The following is a 20,777-nucleotide window of genomic DNA, read 5'->3' on the forward strand; positions in this document are numbered from 1 at the left end:
CCGCCTTCACTCTCTTTTCTCCCTGCCCCGCCGGTAATTCTCCTGCGCGACACATCTCTCACCAACGTCGATTCTCTGTTCCCTGATCTGAGATTGGGAATAGGACGATCTCCCGGCCTCCTGAACTCCTTTCTGCTCGCGAATGACCAGTTAGTCTCAAAATATCCATTGACCGAGCAAGTCCACTCTCCCTGATGGTGTTGCGCAAGAGCTCCCGTCACTAAGCGCAAGAGGAGGAGACGCCAACGACTATGTCAGTGTAGCTGTGAGAGATTCACTGTATCATTGTACGTCAGTTTGGCACCGAGGTACAGATTTCCCCATGTTCGCAAAGCCCGTCCATCCACTAATTGGAATTCTCTCCAGTAGAAAGGACCAGTCCGCATTTGGATCACCTCCATATCTCCCCCTCTTCGACCGAAACGAACTCGCGATCTTTGTCCTGCGCGACCGCTTGACGGTATTCCTATTACATCTGCCATGGACTCTGCCGCAGATTCTCTCCTCGCTCTCTCCAACACTGCGGCTGCCATTGCAGCCCATGGCGAAACCCCCTCGGACGATGATCGTTCCAGCAGTCTCAGTGAGCTGGACGAAAACCTTGAAGATGGTGAAGACGGAGACATGGAACCAGCAGGAGCTGCTGACGGTGATTCCGAGGCCGAGACTGAACGCCTCCAAGTCACTCCGGAGAATCTTGCGAAACAGAAACCTTTCCAGATAAGTCCCAGCAAACTGGCTCACAGAAAAGACGTCGATATGAGACCTGAAATAGAGAGCATCACCGAAAGTGCCGTGTCATCCCCAATCTCCTCTCATGGCGATTCGGAAATTGACGCTGTGCTCAGTGATGGTCCTGAAGCTGATGAGGAGGTTGAAGGAGTGCAGCAAGTGGACATTGGGAACTCCCCGAATAAACGCAAGCGAGAAGAAAGTGAATCAGATGTCGGAGAGGCGCCCAGGTCACAAAGACGTCGCACAGGGTCCGTCGAGAGTGAGGATGAAAAATCCGAACCGGAGACCGATGTCGAAGATCGTCATAGTCAACCTAGCCGAGAACCGACGATGGAACCCGAGCCAGAAATACCTGAACATGAAGACGAAGAACCGGAAGAATTAGAAGAAGAGCCGAAAGAAGCGGAAAAGGTTGACACGAGTGAAGACTCCAAGGACAAAACGAGGAGCCGCCCGCGGAGGAAAGCCAAGGGTGACGTCGCACAAGAACCTCAACCAGAGGACGACGATGAGGCTGAGGCTGCCGAAGATAGTGATGCTGTTGACGAGAACGATGTCGACGTAACAGCAAAGAGTGAGGAAGAGCAGGCAAAACGAATGGCGGCCATGGAGGCTTTAACCGCCTTGGAAAGGCATTTTGCAACATTAAGGGACCGCTTGTACGATGAAAGAATCGCAGGTATCAACCATGAGCTTGCATTATTATCAGAAGCCAAGCCATCTCACCCCGAGTTGTTGCGTCAGCTCGAAGCTGTCCAGAAGTACCGAGATGAAAAGTTTGAAGTCGAGCAAAAGCTGCTGGTTTACAAAATCGGCGCTCTCAAGAATAAAGCCGTCGCTGAACGGAGTCAGATACACAGTCAATATTTCCAGACCGTGAGAGATCTTCGAGAACGACATCTGGAGCGCATCAGCGAACATTTCTACCGAATTCAACGGGACAGATTCAAGGCCGACTCGTCGATACCCAACTTTTCGATACCGTTCGCCGAGCGACGATCGCAGCATATTATCCAGCAAACGGCTTACAATAAGGAGGTCTCAATTCTGTCCGGTATTGCCAAATATGTTGGCTTTCCCGCTGCCCCGGAATTGACTGCATCAAAACAAAAGGAGGTTCAGGATGATGTGCAAAAGATGGGGGCACGTATCTATCGAAATTTGGCGGCACAAAGGCTAATAATTGATCAGATTCGACCCATCAGAGCCACGCAGCGCTCAGTGCCCAATTCCACCGGAGCCCAGATATCGGGACCACAGGCAGAAGAACAATTTCTTGAGCAGACTCCCTGGGCAAACCCACAGCACCCAATACATCGATTGAATCGACAGAATTCGAATAGATCACCCTTGAATGAGTTCCTGACACCAGCCAATCAACAACGCACTACCGATGGGATCCAGCCGACAGGTTCAGCGTCCACCATTGTGGACCCCTCCGCACAAGGCTCTGCTATGAACACCCCTCATGATGGACGAAGTAGTACGACAAAGCTCGAAGCTCAAACGGGATCCAGTCTTAATAACTATCGCCTGCATTCCACTTCTCCCCTCGACGCTCGCCGGGCTCCGTCGAATGCCGGATTTCAAATCGCCACAGACAGTTCAGAAACACAAGCGAGAGATCCAAATCGAGCCCTCGGGTCCTCTCCGTTGACATCACGAGCACAAATGTCGGCGGGATCACCACCTCGAACGAATTCGACGCGATCAGAGAAGGCATCTAGGCTGGATAATGATTCTCCTTTCAGGCATGCCAGAGACTCCGCCATTACTGCCGGGTCGGGATTTTCTGGCACGGGCAGGTTCAGTATCCGATGAGAAGCGGAGAAGGTCCTTGTTTATGATTGATGTGACGTAGAGTACAGCTCCGATAATTCGAATAAAGCGTTCAGCAAACATGGGTACCTGAATTGGGTAGTCTTCGTCCATGCAACCTTGGTCACCATCTCCTCGACGACTTTCTTTGACCGAGGTTTTCATAAGACTATTTAGACTCTTCCTCTTCTTGGACATGTTCTTGACGTATTGGGTCCCCCATTTTCATCATTTCACACATCGAAAATGGTTTGATTCCCCCATTTCATTTCTCTCCTGCAGCAGTGTATGTGCACGAATCCCGAACTCGATCGCAAATTGCTGCCCTAATCCCCATTCAGTTCAAGTCGCCTGCGCCTTGGAACGCCGTAGAACTGATGCCATGTGCAACCTTTGGGTCGTATCAGAATCCTGATTGATTTGAATGTCCATTGCGGAGCGGAGGATCAAGAACGCATCCCATTCGCGTGTGCGGTCGGGGCCTTGGGCGACTGGGCAGGAGCATCCGGTACGATGACATCGTCGAAGGTCTCTTGCCCGACGGCTTTTAATGTGAATGCGACTATGCGTGGCAATCGTGCGTTAGTTTGCGTTTGAGAATCTTGCAGGAGCATGAGGTGGTCCGGATGTGGGAAAGGATATCAGAAGGTGGCAGAGGAGAGTTCTGTAGAATAATTAAGAAAGAGGACATACAAACTCCAACGGCGAAAGTGAAGATGCTGACACCGGTAATAATGTTCTTGAACAGATACGGTCGGCGCGCACGGTACAGGGCTGCGCCGGTCCGGTAGTCGGAGTCATAGTATGAGGAGCGTTTGAGTCTGAGGTTAATTGTCGTTGTCAGTGTGCGTTCTGATTCCGATCGACGAAGGGAGATTTCAGAGGCATCCTTACAGGCCGCGCCGTAGAGGAAGTGTAGGGCGCATGGTAAATCGCTGTCGCTATCACTAACTCAAGACTGAGATGGCGAGGAAGACGAAACAGTTCGATACTAGCTGATGCGTCGAAGTGGTCTTAGGTTGATCCACGGTGATTGAGAGAGTTGTGATCGTCAGTAGGGTTAGTTCTGCGAAGCATAGAGCATAGAATGCAGATTCAAGACATTGGGGTTTTCGAACAAGCGGCTGGAGCAGACTTCGTTCTCATGAAATTCCAATATCTGTGTATATACAGGAAAGGTGGAATCAAACCAAAACGTTCCACAGTTTTACCGAAAACCACAGGAGTCCTCCAAAGTTCAATCATATTCAACAAGGGCTGCAAGTATAAAACATCTGGCCATCTATGTGTAAACCACTGTGTTACTCAAATGCACTAGACTATGTCGAAAGGCCATCACGAATCTCCAAAAATCGCTGATATCTCTCCCGAGTCCGACGTCGAGCCTTCTTACCCCAGATAATCATCGGCACGGTCGTCATTATGAACACAAAGGCCAAAACCCCAATAGCAATAAAGGTATTGCGAATGCCACTGGCATCGAGCCAATGGGAAGCCGTGAAAGTGAATATGAGTGCAATGGAGTTGTTAATTGTCGCAACACCCACCATCCCTTCCAGTACCATGTCTGGATACGCATCCATGAGATAAGCCATGCTCAAGTCGCCGACACAACCCCAGCCAAATCCAATGAAGCCGAGACCAATGTATGGACCAGGCCATGCCCATCCGTAGCTGGTGCCAATCCCAAAGATCCAGAGACCAGTGGGAAAGATAGCTGCACAGGGAAACATCAGCCAGAGTCGTTGCTCCGCTTCCATCACACCACCATTCCGCTTTGCCATCCACAGCAGGAATTTGTCGCTAAACCAGCCACCGTAAAGGCATCCGATGACTGCTCCTATCAGACAAGGAATCTGTTGTTCTCTCAAAACTTGTATCAGCAATGTGAGCTAGAAAACGGGAGGAGTGAAAAGAGGCACTGGAAAGCCTAGTTAAAGCGACCGTAAGTGAGATAGCACCAGGCAAGGCAACACCAAAACCGGCCCCAACGATCCCGATACAAGGTCTGAGATAACTTACGTTCATATTGCCATCTGCTGCATCACTATAATTCCACGGCGGTCCATACCAGGTATCTTCTTCGACCGTCAAATAAAAGGTAAGCCAGGCATCTTGAGCTCCCCACTGGAGACCAGAGTAGAGGACGGCTGGAAACGTGAAGATTCGAAGTGTATGAAAGAGACGCTGAAAATATTGTTTGAATCCTATCCCACGTAAATTTGGAGCGGGGGTTATGATGGCAATGCGTTGGCAATAAGTCTTCTTCCTTTCCTCACTGGCGATTTGCCGTTCTAGGTTGGGAGACACGCCTGTCTGCTGGGGATCATGAACGATCTCTTCTTTATCTCCTTGATCGGCTCCAGAGCCCTCGGAATTCTCACCGCTGGCCCGATCGACGCCATCAATCAGATATCTGTCACCATTGTTGATCAAATATTTGTCTCTGCGAAAAGTTGTTTCTTCCAGCCCGAAGAGGAAGACAAGAAAGGTAGCACCGGAGAAGATTGCACCGAACCATCCAATCCATCTCCAATTGAGACTGCTGTCGGCGATATAACTAGCAATCAAGGGTCCCAAATATGTTCCAACACTCGTCGCCAACACGTAGACGCCTAGAACAGAGCCGCGTTGGTGTTGAAACCAGAGATCCATCAATGACAATTGAACCGTGGCTTCCGCCACGGACTCGGAAGCACCAACAAAAAGTTGATTCCAAATTGCATCGCTGGTGGTTTGGCCCCTAGCAAACCATATACCTCCAATCACTCCAAAGAGCATGCCGATAAGATAGAGGATGCGGCGGCCATAGAGGTAAACGGCTGGGGAAGAAAGCAAGGTCCAATAGCCAATTCCGACGAACAACACCCCAGCCCCAGTATTGAACGAACCATAGCTGATTCCGAGCTCGAGATTTTCATTGTATTGCGCAGCGCCAGCATCGTTTGAAGTAGCAGCTGTCAGAGCCGTAACAAAACAAACCAGTGAGCTGTGCCAGATTTTATGAGGCAGAGACCAGTGTAGGGGGTCATTTGGTGAGTCGGTGGGCTGAGGTACGAGGACAATATCGCCATGCTTTTTCAGGCCCAAGTCCTCGGGCAGAGGACGTCCTTCAGCATCGAAAAGGCGGCGTGTGCCCGGCAGAACCTCCTCGTATTCCATCTGTTCGTAGTCCGGGATGAGCGGAGAGTCTGGTCTGATAATTCAAGAGTAACCAGCCGCCAACGAAGCAGGATAAAATTGTAGCGGTCAACCGGGAGGGAAGTCGTTTATAGGACAGGCAAAGATGGTGGCCATCTCGTAGAAAGTAACGTCCCTTATCGTGTTGTGACATGAGCGGCTGCTGGATGCGAGCAAGGATGAGAGGCTACATGGTGGGAAAAGATTAGCCCCATCCACACAGGAACAAGACCAATCCCGAACAGAAAAGCGGGAAGGCACAGCCTCTTATCAGTGGCAATAGAGAAAGTGAGCGAGAGAGACAGAGGTTGGTGGAGGATGAGGAGAGTGTGCGCCAACAGCAATATCCTGCAATCGGAAATTGCAACTACAAGCACATTTAGGGAAAGATGGACTCACAAAATCCCGTTAGATAGCCGACAAGCAACGGGTAACGACGAGCTTAGCCAACGCTTAAACATGGACGGGCTTGAACAGGCCCAGAGGGAGTCTGTTTCATCGTGTGGGCCTTTGATAAGCCGGGATTTTGAGGGGGTTGCAGCTTCCTGGATCGTGTTAGTTCACTTTTTCAACCTCATCTCTGATTTCTCATCCCTTCAACCATCCCTGTACATCGCCATCCCCTTTCCTCTATATAGAGTCCTCATCATCTACAACCTCCGTTTCCGCCTCCGTCGCTCAAGCACCCATATCTGCTAAGCCCTCGGCTCCGTTCAAGCCACCGTTCCGTCGCTAACTCTCACACCTTATCTCACACTGATGTCTACGTGTCAACTCAGAATGGCTCAACATTTCCACATCGCCCACCTATCCGCTCATAAACCGAAGGAAACGTCTAGTCCTTCGACCATTCTTCAACTCGCTTCTCGGCTGCTCCCCGCGCCTGCCACACCCGAAGAGTTGGAGGATGGTCTAAACCCGAAAGAACCTGTTGTTCATGCAGTTGTGAGTCAAGAGAATCTGGAAACACCTGTAAAAGATGGAATACGGCATCAAAAGAAAGTCGTCGTAGTCGGCGCCGGCATTGCCGGACTTCGTGCTGCATCCGTCTTGCGGGCCCATGGCGTCCAAGTCGTTGTCCTCGAAGCCCGTCCTGATCGCATTGGCGGCCGTATTTTCACGAGTAGGAAACCAGGGCATGCTCCAAGAGACATTGGTAAATATTGCCTAGGCAATACTGACAATCGCCGTAGGCGTTTGAGATGAAGTCGTTAAAAGCGCTCATTGTCGGCCACGACATTGTGGATTGTTTTCTCACTTCGTCACTTTACTCACACCTCTTATAGGCGCCGCCTGGATGCACGAAACCGCCAACAACAAACTTGTCCGTCTCATCGGTCAACTCAATATCGAACATTACTATGACGATGGCACCCCCTTGTACTATACGAAAGATGGACGTCTCGGCTCGCAGTTCAAAGCCAAAAAGGTCGCCGATGAATTTGCCGACTTTTGCGAATGGTACTATGATGAGAACCCCGATGCTGAAGACAAGCCTGCCCTGAGTTTCATCAAAGAATGGCTTAGCACCCATCCTCTAGTCACCGAGGACGAACGCCTTTGGGCTCCTCAGGCGGCACGTGAGGTCGAGGCTTGGATTGGTACCAGTCTCGAGCAAGCCTCTTCCAAACATCTCGCCTATTTCGCCACCGAAAGAAACCTTTACATGAAAGGAGGATACGATACGATCGTTAACTGGGCCGCGTCAAGCCTCCGCGACTCCGACATTATCCGCCTTGGCCACACTGTGACGAAGATTGTTTGGAACGACGATTCAAACGAGGCGTGTGTGGTGCACACTACCACGAAAGATGGCCAGTCTCCAACCTTTGTGGCGGACGCCATTGTTTGCACCCTTCCTCTTGGTGTCTTGAAACATAATCTAGTCGAATTCAGTCCATCTCTCCCCAGAGAACTTTCCCTCGGTATTCAGAAACTCGGTTATGGCGCTCTGGGAAAGATATTTGTCGAGTTTGAATCCGTTTTCTGGCCAAAGGACAATGACCAGTTCATCTATTACCCCGAGCCAACAACCGACACCTCTGATGAAAACTCCATCTTCTCTTACATGACCGTGACCAGCAATAATTGGATCATGAGTGGAACAAAAGAATTGTCTGTCCAGATCGTCGAACCACTCACCCAACGTGTCGAAGCCATGGCCTCTAATGAGGAGGTTTACGCCTTTTTTGAACCCCTCTTCAAATTGTTCCGTACCGAACCCTACAAAAAGCTTCCTCCAGTGGTGAATCTGGAAACGACACACTGGACTCAGGACGCCTTTGCCGGATTCGGCACCTACACCGCCGACAAGACAGGCGACGAACCGGAAGTTTGGATGAGTGCTGTAGATAATAATAAGGGAAGCAAGCTGCAGTTCGCTGGCGAGCACTGCGCGCGGACTGGAAACGGATGCGTGCATGGTGCATTCGCCACTGGCGAAACGGCAGCCGTCAACCTTTTGGGTTTGTTGGAGATTCCTCACAATGGGGGAGATCTCTTCAGCAGACGTTCTTCGAGGAAGACACCACCCAGACATTAAGCGGGTTGACCCTGAAGAGCCCGCCATATCTTGAACTTTGTGGGGAGGATTCCTTCTGGGAGGCCGGCGACTGACCCTGGTTCGCTGGACTGAAATACGTCAGCATCTCTGTTTACCCGATTGATTTTCCTTTGTTTGTCTTTCTTTTCCAACGTTCTTTGCTTCGAATGGTGTTTCCATCTCTGGTTGACTTTATTGCTGTTCATAGACAATCTTGTTGAAGCAATCCACATGTCTTCCAGATCTGGTCTGGCGGGATAATGATCTTTGCGGGCTTGCTCCATAGCTTTTTTAGGGATCTTTACAGCTCTCCGACTTCTACTGCCAGCAAATATTGTCACAGTGGATGCCTTGCCACGATATTTCTCCGCACACGGCCCTGGGCAAGTGATATCTTCTATCCGCTTCGCTGCACCCCGCAACCGAGATTGACTAGGACTTATTGTCATGATTTCTCCTCTTTCTGCCTCCTCGACTGTTGACTGGCTCTATCTCAATGCCGGATGTCGGATGACGGAGCCTGTTCTCGAATCAGTACGAGGTGTAGGCTCATGAACTGGACAAACGGCTGACCCCTCACAATGCCAAATCCTCTCCAGTGACCGAGGTAGGTTGGTAGCATCACCCGGGTTGAATTGAGGCAAAGATATCAGAAAGTTTCTGAACTATTTAAGAATACTTTGAACCCAAGATCTGGTGCGCCGTATCCACCGATTGGACTTATTGAACGTGTTTCTGCATCAAAATGTCTGAAGGAACAGCCTATGTGACCGGTGGTGCTTCCGGAATTGGAAGAGGAATAGCTCAAATGCTTGTGAAGAACCAGTGTGTATCATGGAACACTAGAGCGATAAGTCATGCTGCCTCTAACATCTCTTCAGCATCAAAGTATTCATCGCCGACCGAGATCTCGAAGGTGCTCAAAACGTCGTCAACGAACTCAACAAAGACTCCTCAGTTGCGAGATGTGTTCACGTTGATACTACAAATTGGAACTCGCAAGAAAAAGCCTTCAGTCAGGCTGTTGCGGACTTTGGGCGCATCGACTATGTCTATCCAATTGCGGGAGTCGGCGAGCGTACTTGGATCCCAAATGACCCTGCCGCTTCTGGCTTTGAGATGCCCGACTTGACCGTTCTTGATGTCGACTTGACTGGTGTCTTGTACACGGTGGGGCTGGCGATACAGCAATTCAGGAAGCAAGCACCAGGCAAGAATGGATTCAGGGGCAAGAGTGAGTCGATGGGGTGGACCGGAGTGGATGCCGGATTCCTTACTGACGAGACACAGTCGGCTGCGTGGCGAGTATCTGCGGCATCTATTGCGTCCCGACACTCCCAATCTATACTGCTGCGAAGCATGCTGTTACCGGTTTCGTCCGCAGCTATGGCAAATACTTACCGGAAGAGAAGATCACCCTGAATTCAGTCAATCCCAATGTCGTCCGTACGAACATTTCCACCCAAGCATTCTATGACCGTTTGGAGAAAGAGCATCTTTTAACCCCGATTGAAGGCATTATCGAGACTTTTGAAAAGTTGCTGGGAGCGGATGACACCTCAGGGGAGTGCTTCGAAATTGGACCCAACTACAACGATCAAGGGGCAGTCCCAAGAAGCGCTCCTGAATTTCTGGACAAGGAAAGTGAAAGGGTCTGCGAATTGCTGCATCATAGGGCATATCCACTTCACCAACCTCGTTGAAGAGCCCAGACTTGGGATACTGGTGATCTTCCATGGCCACTTTACATACCCGTCTCCTCAGTCTGATGTAGCTCCACAAAGTGGAAAACAAAGACCCATGTAGTTTAGGCTGGATTGTGAATTGATTCCGAATGCAGATAAATAAGGAACGGCATCTTGGATCGCCTCAAAGATTCTCCATTAGGACTTAGAAGCCCCCCCGATCCCCCGCAGAAAGTCGAAAGGCATGACAAGGCTGAGGGGCTTTACTGGTGTGGGGTGCTTGCCCGGCCTCGGTGGATGCAAGCTACGATAATTGCGGCGAGCAATCCGTCGCTGACGTCGCCGTATTCTCCCGCCAAACGCATCGACGGGCAATGATCATCACTTTTCTAGACAATGGGGACCCGTCCATTCGGATCTTCGAGCTCAATCAAGCTATCAAATATACAGACCTCCGGAAAATATTTGAAGCTGCGCCCTTAAGCTCCCGGGCTACAACACTATCACCCTGTGGTCTACTCCATCAGCTATCGCAGCCCACTGTTATACTTTCATAGTCTGTCTATTTCTCTTATCCGATCAATCACTCAATCAGAGGTGTCGCCTTCTCGTTATGGCAGCCATTCACCGTCCGGCACATCTCACCCATCATGCCGCCAAAGTCGCCTCCGCCGCCTGTATCGAGAAATCCCAAACCATGGGAGTACCCATGAACATTGCCATTGTCGATGCGTCTCTGTACCTCCTCCATTTCGAGCGAATGCCTGGCGCCAAACTCACCTCGATCGACATTGCCATGAACAAGGCATTTACGGCCGCAGGGCACCGCGCGCCCACATCAATCTACAAGGAGAATGTCTGGCCCGGTGGTGCCGCTTTTGGGCTCAACAATAGCAACAACGGCAGATTCATGTATGTGGCAGGTGGGATCCCTATAATTGTGGAGGGAGAGGTCGTCGGTGCCATCGGCTGCAGTACAGGGACACCTGCACAAGATACAGAAGTGGCGCAGGCAGGCGTCGACGCTGTGATGGAGTATATCAAGAAGAGTCAACCAGAACCGAAATTGTGAATACAAGGAAAGAAACACGATACCTTACATGTGGTTGAGCAATTGAATCGCTTCCATTATGGTGTAAAATGGGAAAATATGTATTTGATGTTCAGCGGGAATCAGCACCACGGAATTGCACTGACAGTTCCAGCGGCTGAATGGTTATATTGGAAGAAAATTGGAGTTTGACGTTGTGAGCGATGAATATTTCCAATGTCAGCGGGAAACAAGGATCAAAAAGACAACACCCTGGGCTTTTTCTCAGGGTGACAGCAGCCATTGTGGTCTTAAGATTCACCTTGAGGAGAATCTGAATATAGCCATCTTGACCGAGACTCGCTAACACATGGCTCAAAAACCTCTGTGATCGGCCTGGCCTGCTTCTCTTGATTAACAGGACGTAGGCAACTCCTTGTGGAAGCTAAATTACACTGCTACTGTAATTTGGAGCCCGAGAGTTGAGATACACGAGAAACAAAGCAGCGTGAGCATCATTCCACATTGGGACAAATGATATCATGTCTTGGCGTGTTTACAGGGACCTGACTCCCAGTGTCAGTGCCATTCTCATTCATATCGCTTGCTCAAGAACGCCGACATTGCCCCTGCAAACCTCGGCCTAAGATTATAACACATTGATTGTTGATCGACCAGAGAAGGGGGGAAGAATTGACAAGAATCACGATGGCAGCAAGAGCCTCCGCTTCACCCTCGCCTCCTCCGCAAGCCCCAGTCGCGTCAGTACCCGGACCTCGCGCTGCTGCCCTCCAGAAAGTATTCGCAGGCGCATTGTCATCCTCAATCAAAGCAAATTCCTACGCCAATTTCAGCTCATGTTTCCCTACCCCAGCGAAATACTGCCCGACGGCGCTAGAAGGAGTTTGGAGGCAATTGAATACGCGGCTGGAAGAGGAGTGCCTGCGCGATTTTGAGAAGATATTGGAGGAGAGACAGGTCATTGAGGGCCTCAATCAATGGGACTGTATGATTGATGATGCACGACGGAGGAAACACCGTGCCGTCGAGGGAGAAATGCCAGACAGACCGTGAGTGGAGTTGTCGGAATTCTCATCGTAAAAGCTGACCGGAGACAGATTACACACCCTCTCCGGCGATGAGCTATACGCTGCACATCTCGCACCCTATTTGCAACAAGTCACAGAAGAATTAAACGCCAAGGTCCAGAAAACCCAGGAAGACAATGCGGCCATGGCAGCCAAAATCAATGACCAGCGAGCCGAGATCGAGCGACTACTAAACGGTGTAGAATGGGTGGTCAAAGATATCGAGGGAAGTGTCAATGCAATGCACGTGAATGAACAAGGTGGCGTCAATGTATTGAAAAGTGATGTGTGGCAAATGGAGCAAGAGATGGCCGCAACAAAATGATTCACCACTATAGAGACACACGATTCTGATGTCAGCGATGGCGTTGGCGGCGTTTGATTCATCTCGGACATCACGCGAGTCAAAAGGGCATTCAATAGAGTCCCGGGGGGGTTGGCTTGCTGGAAGATGTATCACAGTCCGGAGCAACACAATGTGGTCACAGCTAGCAATGATACGATATCAGTAAATCCTCCCTTTATCCCGAAATAGGATGTGGCCCATTGCGATCTCCAAGCCGCATCTTGAACGTTGAACGGAACCAAAACCTTTTCTATTCGGATGATGGTATCAAACACATCACTGGTCAGCGCGTTGATGGTCCAATATCAGGCCAATGTTTTTGGTGGAGAGGAAGGCTGGCCAATGAGAACCGCCTTTGGCGCCAAGGACCCCTTTTCGATCTTTTCGCGGCTCTTTTTTCTTTCCCCTCTAGCCAGATCCATTTTTTTCGAGTTCTGAAATTCTGAGCCTCTCAACGGCGAGCACCGTTGGGATGATTCGCATTATTCCGGAGGCGTTTATTTGTTGCATCTGGAAATTGAGGCTCGGGAGAAGCGGCAAATTGGCCCATTCGTACGACCTGCAAATAAAGTTGGATAGCGAGATTGCATGGCCGCCACCAGCCACCACAACATGGATATTCCCTCCACATCCTGGCAAGACCGTGGTTCTCGCTTCTAACTGTGCTACCGAGTGCTGATGCGTCGCTTTCAATTGCCCCAACCCTGGAAAATTCTCCCGTATTCCCGGCAGCTGGACTCCGACAATCCCTGTCTCCATGAACCCAAAAGATCCCCGTCATCCACGAAGATAACACGCCAGCAGTGATCCCCGGCTCAGACTAGGTGGTTTTGGTGGGTTTGGTGATTTTTGCGAAACAATGAGATTTTTCAGACGCGTGCGAGAAGGATACTACGGCTGGGTTGACTCGACCATTGCTGGTCTGCATAGACATTTCTCCGTTGCGAAGGGACGTCGGTGTCCATTTTCGGTTCTCTCCAATCTTCTCCATGCTTTATTGACACCTTGTCCCCCCATTTTTTGGGCAGACACATCTGCATATAATAATTTCGGAATCTCCACAAACTCTTCCACCTGCATCCACCTTGATTGGAGCTTTTGGAGGCGTAGTGAGATCAGCCTTGCAGCGGGCTGGTCGAGAACAAGGAGTCCCCCGATTGAGCTCGTTATCAGAGTTCGCCGCGTCCGAGAGCAAGAAGGTCATCTGCTCGTTCATTCATTCCGTCCCTCACCTCATACTCACCTGTGTCTTTTTCCCTATCATCTACACATCACATACCACTGATCTGACGGCCTGGATGTCATCCTTTGGATTGAAAGTCTGGGACGTCGGTAACGGATCTCTCACCTGAATCGTTCCTGCGCCCAGTCGACGTCATTCACCTACACAAGCCAACCTGTCGCACGGGCCTATGGAGAGACGTGTCAAAATATGGGCGGTCGGATCCCTTGCCGGTGTCTGCGGCATGACAAGCTCGGTTCTCAACGTCGCCTTCGCATCGAATGTGACAAACGTTGCAGTTCTTGCCGCCCCGCGAATCTTACTCTTCATCGCCTTGACCCTTGTCCTGGTCAACCTCGCCAGTATAGCATATTTCTCTACCCTATACGTCAAGAATCTGAATAATCATTCACCAGGCTCGAAGCCACAAACGTGGGGGCTTCTCACCGGAGGGGTAATATCGGCAGCAGCCAGCCTGATCGTCTCTGGGGTCACGCTGGTCTGGCTGGTGATAAGACGTGGCAGTCTCCCCAAGGACATTTGGCATACCGCTCCTCCAACATTGCTGGGGATCTGGTTTGCGCTCTGGGCGGTCTCTGTGGTTTTACAAATGGTCCTATATGGTTTCCTGGGATCATGGACCCGGAGCATTCTGAAGACACAAAGAGTAAGTCGATTGGACTTGGATTTCGGCATCAGAGTACCGTCAACGTCCACCGCGAGGCGCCCCAGCACCCAGCACACGAACCCATCGTTTGGGTCACAAGAGCTGACCCTTCGCTCCCCACCGAGGACTCCTGTCTCGAAACGAGGGTCGATGACCGGGAGATCATCGTCTACCAGGGTGGGAACCGGATCGTCCAAAACAAAACTGGTTCGACATTCTAATCACTCGTCATTCGAGTGCATGCCTTTCCCAGCCGGAGAAGCTACAGCGATTGACAGCGTGTTTGATCAATGGGACACGTCGTCGGTTCACCATGAGATGCGGGCGGCCATTCACCCATCACCGCCCGTCACTCGGTCAGGGTTGGAAACTATACCTGGGAGTCGGCCTGAGTCGCCGGCAAATCCTTTGAACGGACCACTTTTTCCGGACTCTCCGGATTCAAGATCACCTCATGCGGCAACATCGGATACCGCCACTGCAGCTGGCTGGAGTTCGTCCTTGCGGCAGCCCGTATCATCACCCCCGTCCACTCCACCCAACTTTTCTCGACCTACGTCGTCCTCATATAACAAACCGGCTCCGGCCAAATCTGAGAAGTTGGATGCTTCCATGCAAGAGTTCATCCCCCCCGTATTCCGACCACACGGCCATCGACCACCTCCTGTGGCGATCGCCGGAACCATGGCCACCGCGTCACCATTCGCTGATCCGTCCATCACTCCCCGAACACTGTCCAGACTGCGAAGCAACACAGTCCCAGAGTCGAGTCCCCGGATGGCCATGCCAAGCATTGATAAATCAGAGACGCAGAGCCTGGAAACCTCTCTTCCAGACAGCCCTACATTGGGCAGCCCGTCCTTAGGGAGCCCGGGACCATCAATTGCGGACGAGACCGACCTGCCTCCCATTCTGCCAGGGTTTGTGTTGTCAGCAGGATCACGCAGCAGTTTGGTCGGCTACGGAAAACGAAAAAGCGTGAAGAAGGACCGACCCAAGTCGCAATTATCGGCGGGCAGTCGTCTGAGTGAGCTCATGGGCTGAAACTTTGAGATTTAGTCTTGACTACTAAAAATTTTTCCTGCCGCGGCTACTGGCACCGCGTGTCCAATTTCCTTCAACTTTGGATATTTTGTTTCTCAGCGAGGAGTTGGAGGCATCTGTCGTAAGTCGAATGGAATTGAGCAAGGGCAAGAGTAGGGCCCGCAGCTACCACCGAGGAGGGAACCGAAATGGAATATGAAATAGAATACATGATGTTAATCGACAAATGCTACACAACCGACAGTAACGGCGTTAGGATTACCATAATGGCTGGCTCTGATTGGCTGTGGGCGGCCGGCGGGCGTCGAACATAGTCCGGCACGAGCCGGGCTGCTAGTCCCTAAAAGGTGTAGCGCACTCTTGGCTCACCAAACACAAGCGGTGGCAAACAGGAGGCACCCAGCAGGGGGCTCATGGGGGGGCTTGCTCAAGGGCCTTTCTCCTAAGCCGCTGGCCGCTGGCGGCCGCTGATTGACGGTGGATGACGCTGGTTGGGCGGCAAGCGCATGATCCAAAGGAAATGCTTTTCATTTTTCCAAAAGGTGCTGACCAGCATCGCAGCATTCACAGTTCATCAGGTTCTTTCATACCGCACCCTCGCCCTGTTCATCCCCATCCACGCCATTTCTAGCATAGTCATGGATTGCTGCCGCCCCCTTCACCCGGTGAGCTTCAATGGCATCAATAGACCGGCCACAGTCTCGTGTGCTGCTTCTGCCCCTCCAACCAGAAATACCTCTCTCGAATGCTTCCCACCGTCCTCGACCTCAACCTCGAACACCGCCGCCAAATCTCTTCCTCAGTCCTGGATCTCTCGGAATGCAATTCCTCCCTGGTTGCACTACTTGTCTCAGATGCTCTCACGCCCTGTCCGGCAAGTGCCCTCGTCGAGGTCGTCGTCGTCGTGGGCCGTCCTTCGCATTCGACGTCGCAGCTCTTTTCACCTTTCAGCAGCCACCTCTGCCAGGAAACCAGCTCTTCGCTCTTATGGAATCAAACCTTCTTCTTCCACCTCATTCCGCCGAGCGTCACCGCGACAGATCCGAGAATCTCCTCAGCTCCATCCCTCAACGTGAGTATTCCATCGCCCACAACGTCTTTTCTCTTCTTTGTTCCTTTCATTACTTTCGTCCACCATTATATCTCTTGCCTTGGATAGAAAATCCTGTGCAGGGAACTTTGGCCCTCTAAACAGCAAAAGAACTCATCCGTATAGTTCATTCTTCAGCCTTGCCTCGATTATCTGACACCCTCCTTGGCAACTCTACTGACAACGCCTACAGGAACGTGGCTCCAAAGAGATCCCCCCATCAACCCACAGCTGGCTTTCACATGAAGACCCGAATTCGTGCCAACAAGGGCACGCCACAGGCAACGGGCTCCTCTGCAGCGTATTCGCCTCCTACCCAGCCAGAGTCGACCACACCCACGCCAGCCACATCGCGGAAGCGTAAAGCGTCTGACGCATCAGACTCCCACCCAAAGACCAAGCGTCGGCAGGTGGAGGGAAGTGACTCCGATAAGGAGTTTGACTTCCTTCAATTCACGGACGGGGTGTTTTGGCCTCAATATGATGCCAAAAGACCACGTTATTACGCCGGCGATGCCACCATCAGGACCCACGCGGTGGAGAATGGCAACACACCAGAGTCCCATTCTCCCAAAAAGCCCAGCAGGGCCGGTGGCCGGGCCCGCGGAGGTGTTGGAAATGGCGGGGGCCGTGGAAGAGGGAAGCAGAAGGCAAGGGGAGGACGAAGTGGAGAAAGCCCGGAGCCACCGAATCGAAAACGTCCTTTGACACAGGACGACAGGGTGGAGATCTCCATGCTCAAAGCAAGACAGCAGGAGTTGAAGCGGTTCTTCGCTGTCGTCGGCGCCCAACAAGTCGACATCCTCGAGGCGCTCTCGTTGAGAGACCTCTCCAAGATCGCCCGAAAGCCAAAGGCACACAAACATGTGCCAGAATATGAAACTGTCGCGGAGAACTTGGAAGGCCTCATGAAAGAGACCCAAGAGATGATCGAAGAACGATACAACTTCCAAGTCGAGTATGAGAGACAGCGGTTGGAGCAGGAGAAGGAGGTGATTGAACAAAAATTCCAGGTAATGGCCTCGTCTCTGGCTTTTTCGTCAACCATTCTAACTTTAGATAGACACACGTGATTGAATCACGCAAAGAGCACCTGGCGGGTGCTGAAGGAGACATCATCCTCTTCGAACGTGCTTATCGCGCTGCCCATGACGACACCCATACCGAGTCTGGCTCCGACATGGACTATTTCCCACGATATCACGAACTCCCGGAGCCAGATTCTCAGCCGCGTGGTTACCTCTCTGGCAAAATCATGGACGAAAAGCCATTCAAGCCACAGCCGGAATCCTTCGATGAACAGGCACGTCAAGAGGTCTTGAATGAAGACGTCATCGCACCCCTCCTCAAACAGATAGAGAAGAGAAACAATGAATGGCGAGAAGAACAAATCCGCAAGAAATCACAAACCCTGGACGCTCTCTCGGCGGAAGCCATCAAAGAACTGGAAAAGATTCCAGGCCGCCTCATTCCACGACCGTTGCAAATGCACGAAAGTAACTCATACGCCTTGTCAGCTCTTGCAGATGTGGCAGATTGGGTTGCACTACAGCATCCAGAACGTCCATACGTCTACATGCCTCTGGCGTCAGGCGACGGCTTTCGACGACCAGCACTAGAATTCTCACCTGTTCCTGGGCCGCCATACCCCGTTATTCGTCCGGCATCAAGTAACCGCCAATTCAAATACACCACCAATGGTCAGGCCACATCCGCTCCACCACCTCCACCACCACTATCAGCAACCGAGCCCGGTGTGCCCTCTCTTTCACGATTCATATCCAGTGGACCTGGCCAACCAATCGCTCCAGCGCCACCCAAACCAGTGACTCGATCTTCTGGCCCGACAATCTTCCGTCACAGTACACGCATGGGGTCGCAGAGTTCTCCGGCATTGGCTGCTGGACCACAGCAATTCATCTTCCAGCCACCACAGCAACCTTTCCAACATCAAGCGGCTCCTGGTCCGAGTCCGACGCCTCAATATGGCCCGGCCGGTGCAGGTGCTCCAGTGGGACAACAAACCAAGATCCCAATGACATTTGTCAATCAAACCATTGCCAGTCGAAGTGCAGCGGCTGCAGGGAATGGAAACGGCAATGGCAAGGGTGGACAGAGAATGTTGTTGCCCAAAATGTGAAGTCACAGTGGTCAGAGCGAAAGGACGAAGAGATAGGAAGACGAAACCACGAATTTGAAAGAATAAAACCTCAGAAGATCAAAGAGAAGACACGAAGCAGAGACGCCAGAGGAGCATGAATTGAAAATGCGGCAGCGGCTCAGAAAAAGAAACGAAGCAGGGATATCAGAGGGCCACGAGAAAGGGAATGAAGCAGAGTTGTTAGAGCTGCGCCACGAAGAGCTCATGGCTGCCGATACCACATGGTTCGTTTCCATTTCTGGTTCATCAGTCGTGCAGACAAGCATGGACTAGAACTGGGCAATGCGATGCTTAGAAAGATGAACACCAACCAAACAAATCTAGACGTGCACGGACAAATTGAGTCAGCTACATGTCGAGGAATCTCGATCTGTGTCAATCAGAGCATTTGTATGCCCATTGGGTAATGAAATGGTGATGTGAAGCAGCCCCGGAAACACATCCGTCCATCCATTTCTCACTCCGCTTCGCTTTTGCCAGGGTAAACACGTTTTTCTCCGTCGACATCGACTCTGCGTTCAAACATCCTGGCCATTGACCCACCTCCAGCATTTTGGCGTCTTCCAGGGTTGATCTGGCCTTCTTCAGTGGTGCCGGCGTCCTGCTAGAAGCTATGAGATGAAGTCATCCTCAAATGGTGGCTGTGGTCGCGCCTTTGGGACGTTCTGGTACTGGCACGCGAGGTGTCAAAGGTATGATGTGACTACTCGTCCCGTTGTTCTGCACGACAGGCTGTCCGCTTTCGTCCTCTCCTCCTGCTTATTGCCTATTCTACTCCGCCTTAGTGAACGTGCCTTTCATTTGATAAATCGAAGTGACTCGGCTCCTCACTCAACTGCCTATGCCAGTCACGGGAGCGACCTCGCCAGCCTTGCAGAACCCCTTTGACAAAATATCCGTCTCCGACCGATCCACCATCGCCGACGAGCAATCTCATGAAAAAGAGAAACCCCTCCGCGACCTTCCTGGTGAGAAGGAAAGAGCCTTGAGCGTCTCCGGGCCCGAATTGGCCGGATACAATATCGATGGCGGTCGGTCCAAACGCGCCGACAGCACGGTCGAACTCACCGAGGAAGATGCATATGATAAATTGGGCTTCTGCTTCCCTACATGGAAGAAGTGTATGATTCTCTTTATCATCCTCCTCATCCAGACGTCCATGAACCTCAATGCCAGCATCTACGCCAACGGAGTTGACGCTATGGTGGAGAAATACACCATATCTAAACAAAAAGCCCGAGTTGGACAGATGATCTTCCTTGTCTGCTATGCCTTCGGCTGTGAATTATGGGCGCCTTGGTCTGAAGAATTAGGGCGCTGGCCTATTTCTCGTGAATATATGGCAATTGCCCGCAGCCTTGGCCCCGAATTTTGGGTCGATCGTGGTCGCCAGAGCTCTAGCGGGCCTCTCTACAGCCGGCGGTTCGGTCACCTTGGGAGTGATTGCCGATCTATACCAACCGGAAGACTCAGGTTTTCAATTCGCTGTCGCCTTTGTCGTCCTTTCATCCGTGGGCGGAGCACCGGTCGGCGCGGTTGTGGGCGGCTTTGTCGGCCAATTCCTGCCCCTCCCCTGGATTTTCTGGATGCAACTCTGCATCGGTGGCGCCGTACAGATTATCCACTTCTTCCTCGTGCCGGAAACACGAGCTACGATTCTTCTCGACCGCGAGGCCAAAAAGCGCCGTAAGAATGGCGAATCAAACATCTACGGACCTGACGAGCTCAAATCTCCGCGTATCCCAATAAGGGAGTTCCTCAGGATCTGGGCTCGCCCGTTCCAGATGTTTCTCACCGAGCCGATCGTCCTATTCTTGTCACTGCTCAGTGGCTTTAGCGATGCACTGCTTTTCACCTTTTTGGAAGCATTCACGCCGGTCTTTGAACAATGGAATTTCCAGCCATATCAGGTTGGGCTGGCCTTTCTCTCGCAAGTGATCCCTTCCTTCCCAGTCAAAAGTGTCTGTGGAGTTTTGTCGGAAGCCCGAGTCTGACAGGAATAATCTAGGTCGCTCATTGGATATGTATTCGCGTATCTCACATATTTCCCCGTCATTCGGCATCATAACAAGATCCGCGCCGAAGATCCAGACAAATTGTCTCCTGAGTCGCGTCTGTGGTGGTTGCTTTTCCGTAAGTCTATATCTGACGCAAGATACCCTTTCCTCT

At 51.4% G+C, this 20,777-nt stretch overlaps 10 protein-coding genes across 10 annotated transcripts; 8 read left to right on the forward strand and 2 right to left on the reverse strand.

Annotated features, from left to right (window-relative positions):
- Nucleotides 1-480: 480 nt before the first annotated feature.
- Z518_09305 (uncharacterized protein) lies at nucleotides 481-2,556 on the forward strand (the record flags this gene model as incomplete). Its single annotated transcript, XM_013413261.1, has 1 exon — nucleotides 481-2,556. One exon carries the CDS (start codon nucleotides 481-483, stop codon nucleotides 2,554-2,556), a length of 2,076 nt encoding a protein of 691 aa, XP_013268715.1.
- Nucleotides 2,557-2,999: 443 nt separating this feature from the next.
- Z518_09306 (uncharacterized protein) lies at nucleotides 3,000-3,479 on the reverse strand (the record flags this gene model as incomplete). Its single annotated transcript, XM_013413262.1, has 3 exons — nucleotides 3,000-3,115; nucleotides 3,247-3,374; nucleotides 3,448-3,479. The coding sequence occupies 3 exons, from the start codon at nucleotides 3,477-3,479 to the stop codon at nucleotides 3,000-3,002; spliced, it is 276 nt and encodes a 91-aa protein (XP_013268716.1).
- Nucleotides 3,480-3,872: 393 nt separating this feature from the next.
- Z518_09307 (uncharacterized protein) lies at nucleotides 3,873-5,715 on the reverse strand (the record flags this gene model as incomplete). Its single annotated transcript, XM_013413263.1, has 2 exons — nucleotides 3,873-4,409; nucleotides 4,576-5,715. 2 exons carry the CDS (start codon nucleotides 5,713-5,715, stop codon nucleotides 3,873-3,875), a joined length of 1,677 nt encoding a protein of 558 aa, XP_013268717.1.
- Nucleotides 5,716-6,513: 798 nt separating this feature from the next.
- Nucleotides 6,514-8,275, forward strand: Z518_09308 (uncharacterized protein; the record flags this gene model as incomplete). The annotated part of the gene is made up of 2 exons (XM_013413264.1): nucleotides 6,514-6,889; nucleotides 7,020-8,275. The coding sequence occupies 2 exons, from the start codon at nucleotides 6,514-6,516 to the stop codon at nucleotides 8,273-8,275; spliced, it is 1,632 nt and encodes a 543-aa protein (XP_013268718.1).
- Nucleotides 8,276-9,020: 745 nt separating this feature from the next.
- On the forward strand, nucleotides 9,021-9,978 carry Z518_09309 (uncharacterized protein; the record flags this gene model as incomplete). The annotated part of the gene is made up of 3 exons (XM_013413265.1): nucleotides 9,021-9,100; nucleotides 9,157-9,509; nucleotides 9,566-9,978. The coding sequence occupies 3 exons, from the start codon at nucleotides 9,021-9,023 to the stop codon at nucleotides 9,976-9,978; spliced, it is 846 nt and encodes a 281-aa protein (XP_013268719.1).
- A 595-nt stretch (nucleotides 9,979-10,573) lies between these two features.
- On the forward strand, nucleotides 10,574-11,032 carry Z518_09310 (uncharacterized protein; the record flags this gene model as incomplete). The annotated part of the gene is made up of 1 exon (XM_013413266.1): nucleotides 10,574-11,032. The coding sequence occupies one exon, from the start codon at nucleotides 10,574-10,576 to the stop codon at nucleotides 11,030-11,032; it is 459 nt and encodes a 152-aa protein (XP_013268720.1).
- Nucleotides 11,033-11,698: 666 nt separating this feature from the next.
- Nucleotides 11,699-12,403, forward strand: Z518_09311 (uncharacterized protein; the record flags this gene model as incomplete). Its single annotated transcript, XM_013413267.1, has 2 exons — nucleotides 11,699-12,060; nucleotides 12,109-12,403. 2 exons carry the CDS (start codon nucleotides 11,699-11,701, stop codon nucleotides 12,401-12,403), a joined length of 657 nt encoding a protein of 218 aa, XP_013268721.1.
- A 1,433-nt stretch (nucleotides 12,404-13,836) lies between these two features.
- Nucleotides 13,837-15,357, forward strand: Z518_09312 (uncharacterized protein; the record flags this gene model as incomplete). Its single annotated transcript, XM_013413268.1, has 1 exon — nucleotides 13,837-15,357. The coding sequence occupies one exon, from the start codon at nucleotides 13,837-13,839 to the stop codon at nucleotides 15,355-15,357; it is 1,521 nt and encodes a 506-aa protein (XP_013268722.1).
- Nucleotides 15,358-16,211: 854 nt separating this feature from the next.
- Z518_09313 (uncharacterized protein) lies at nucleotides 16,212-18,587 on the forward strand (the record flags this gene model as incomplete). Its single annotated transcript, XM_013413269.1, has 3 exons — nucleotides 16,212-16,429; nucleotides 16,641-17,460; nucleotides 17,511-18,587. The coding sequence occupies 3 exons, from the start codon at nucleotides 16,212-16,214 to the stop codon at nucleotides 18,585-18,587; spliced, it is 2,115 nt and encodes a 704-aa protein (XP_013268723.1).
- Nucleotides 18,588-19,449: 862 nt separating this feature from the next.
- On the forward strand, nucleotides 19,450-20,602 carry Z518_09314 (uncharacterized protein; the record flags this gene model as incomplete). The annotated part of the gene is made up of 2 exons (XM_013413270.1): nucleotides 19,450-19,939; nucleotides 19,965-20,602. 2 exons carry the CDS (start codon nucleotides 19,450-19,452, stop codon nucleotides 20,600-20,602), a joined length of 1,128 nt encoding a protein of 375 aa, XP_013268724.1.
- Between the last annotated feature and the right edge of the window lie 175 nt (nucleotides 20,603-20,777).

This window comes from Rhinocladiella mackenziei, assembly GCF_000835555.1.
Source record: "Rhinocladiella mackenziei CBS 650.93 unplaced genomic scaffold supercont1.7, whole genome shotgun sequence".
Classification (NCBI taxonomy): domain Eukaryota; kingdom Fungi; phylum Ascomycota; class Eurotiomycetes; order Chaetothyriales; family Herpotrichiellaceae; genus Rhinocladiella; species Rhinocladiella mackenziei.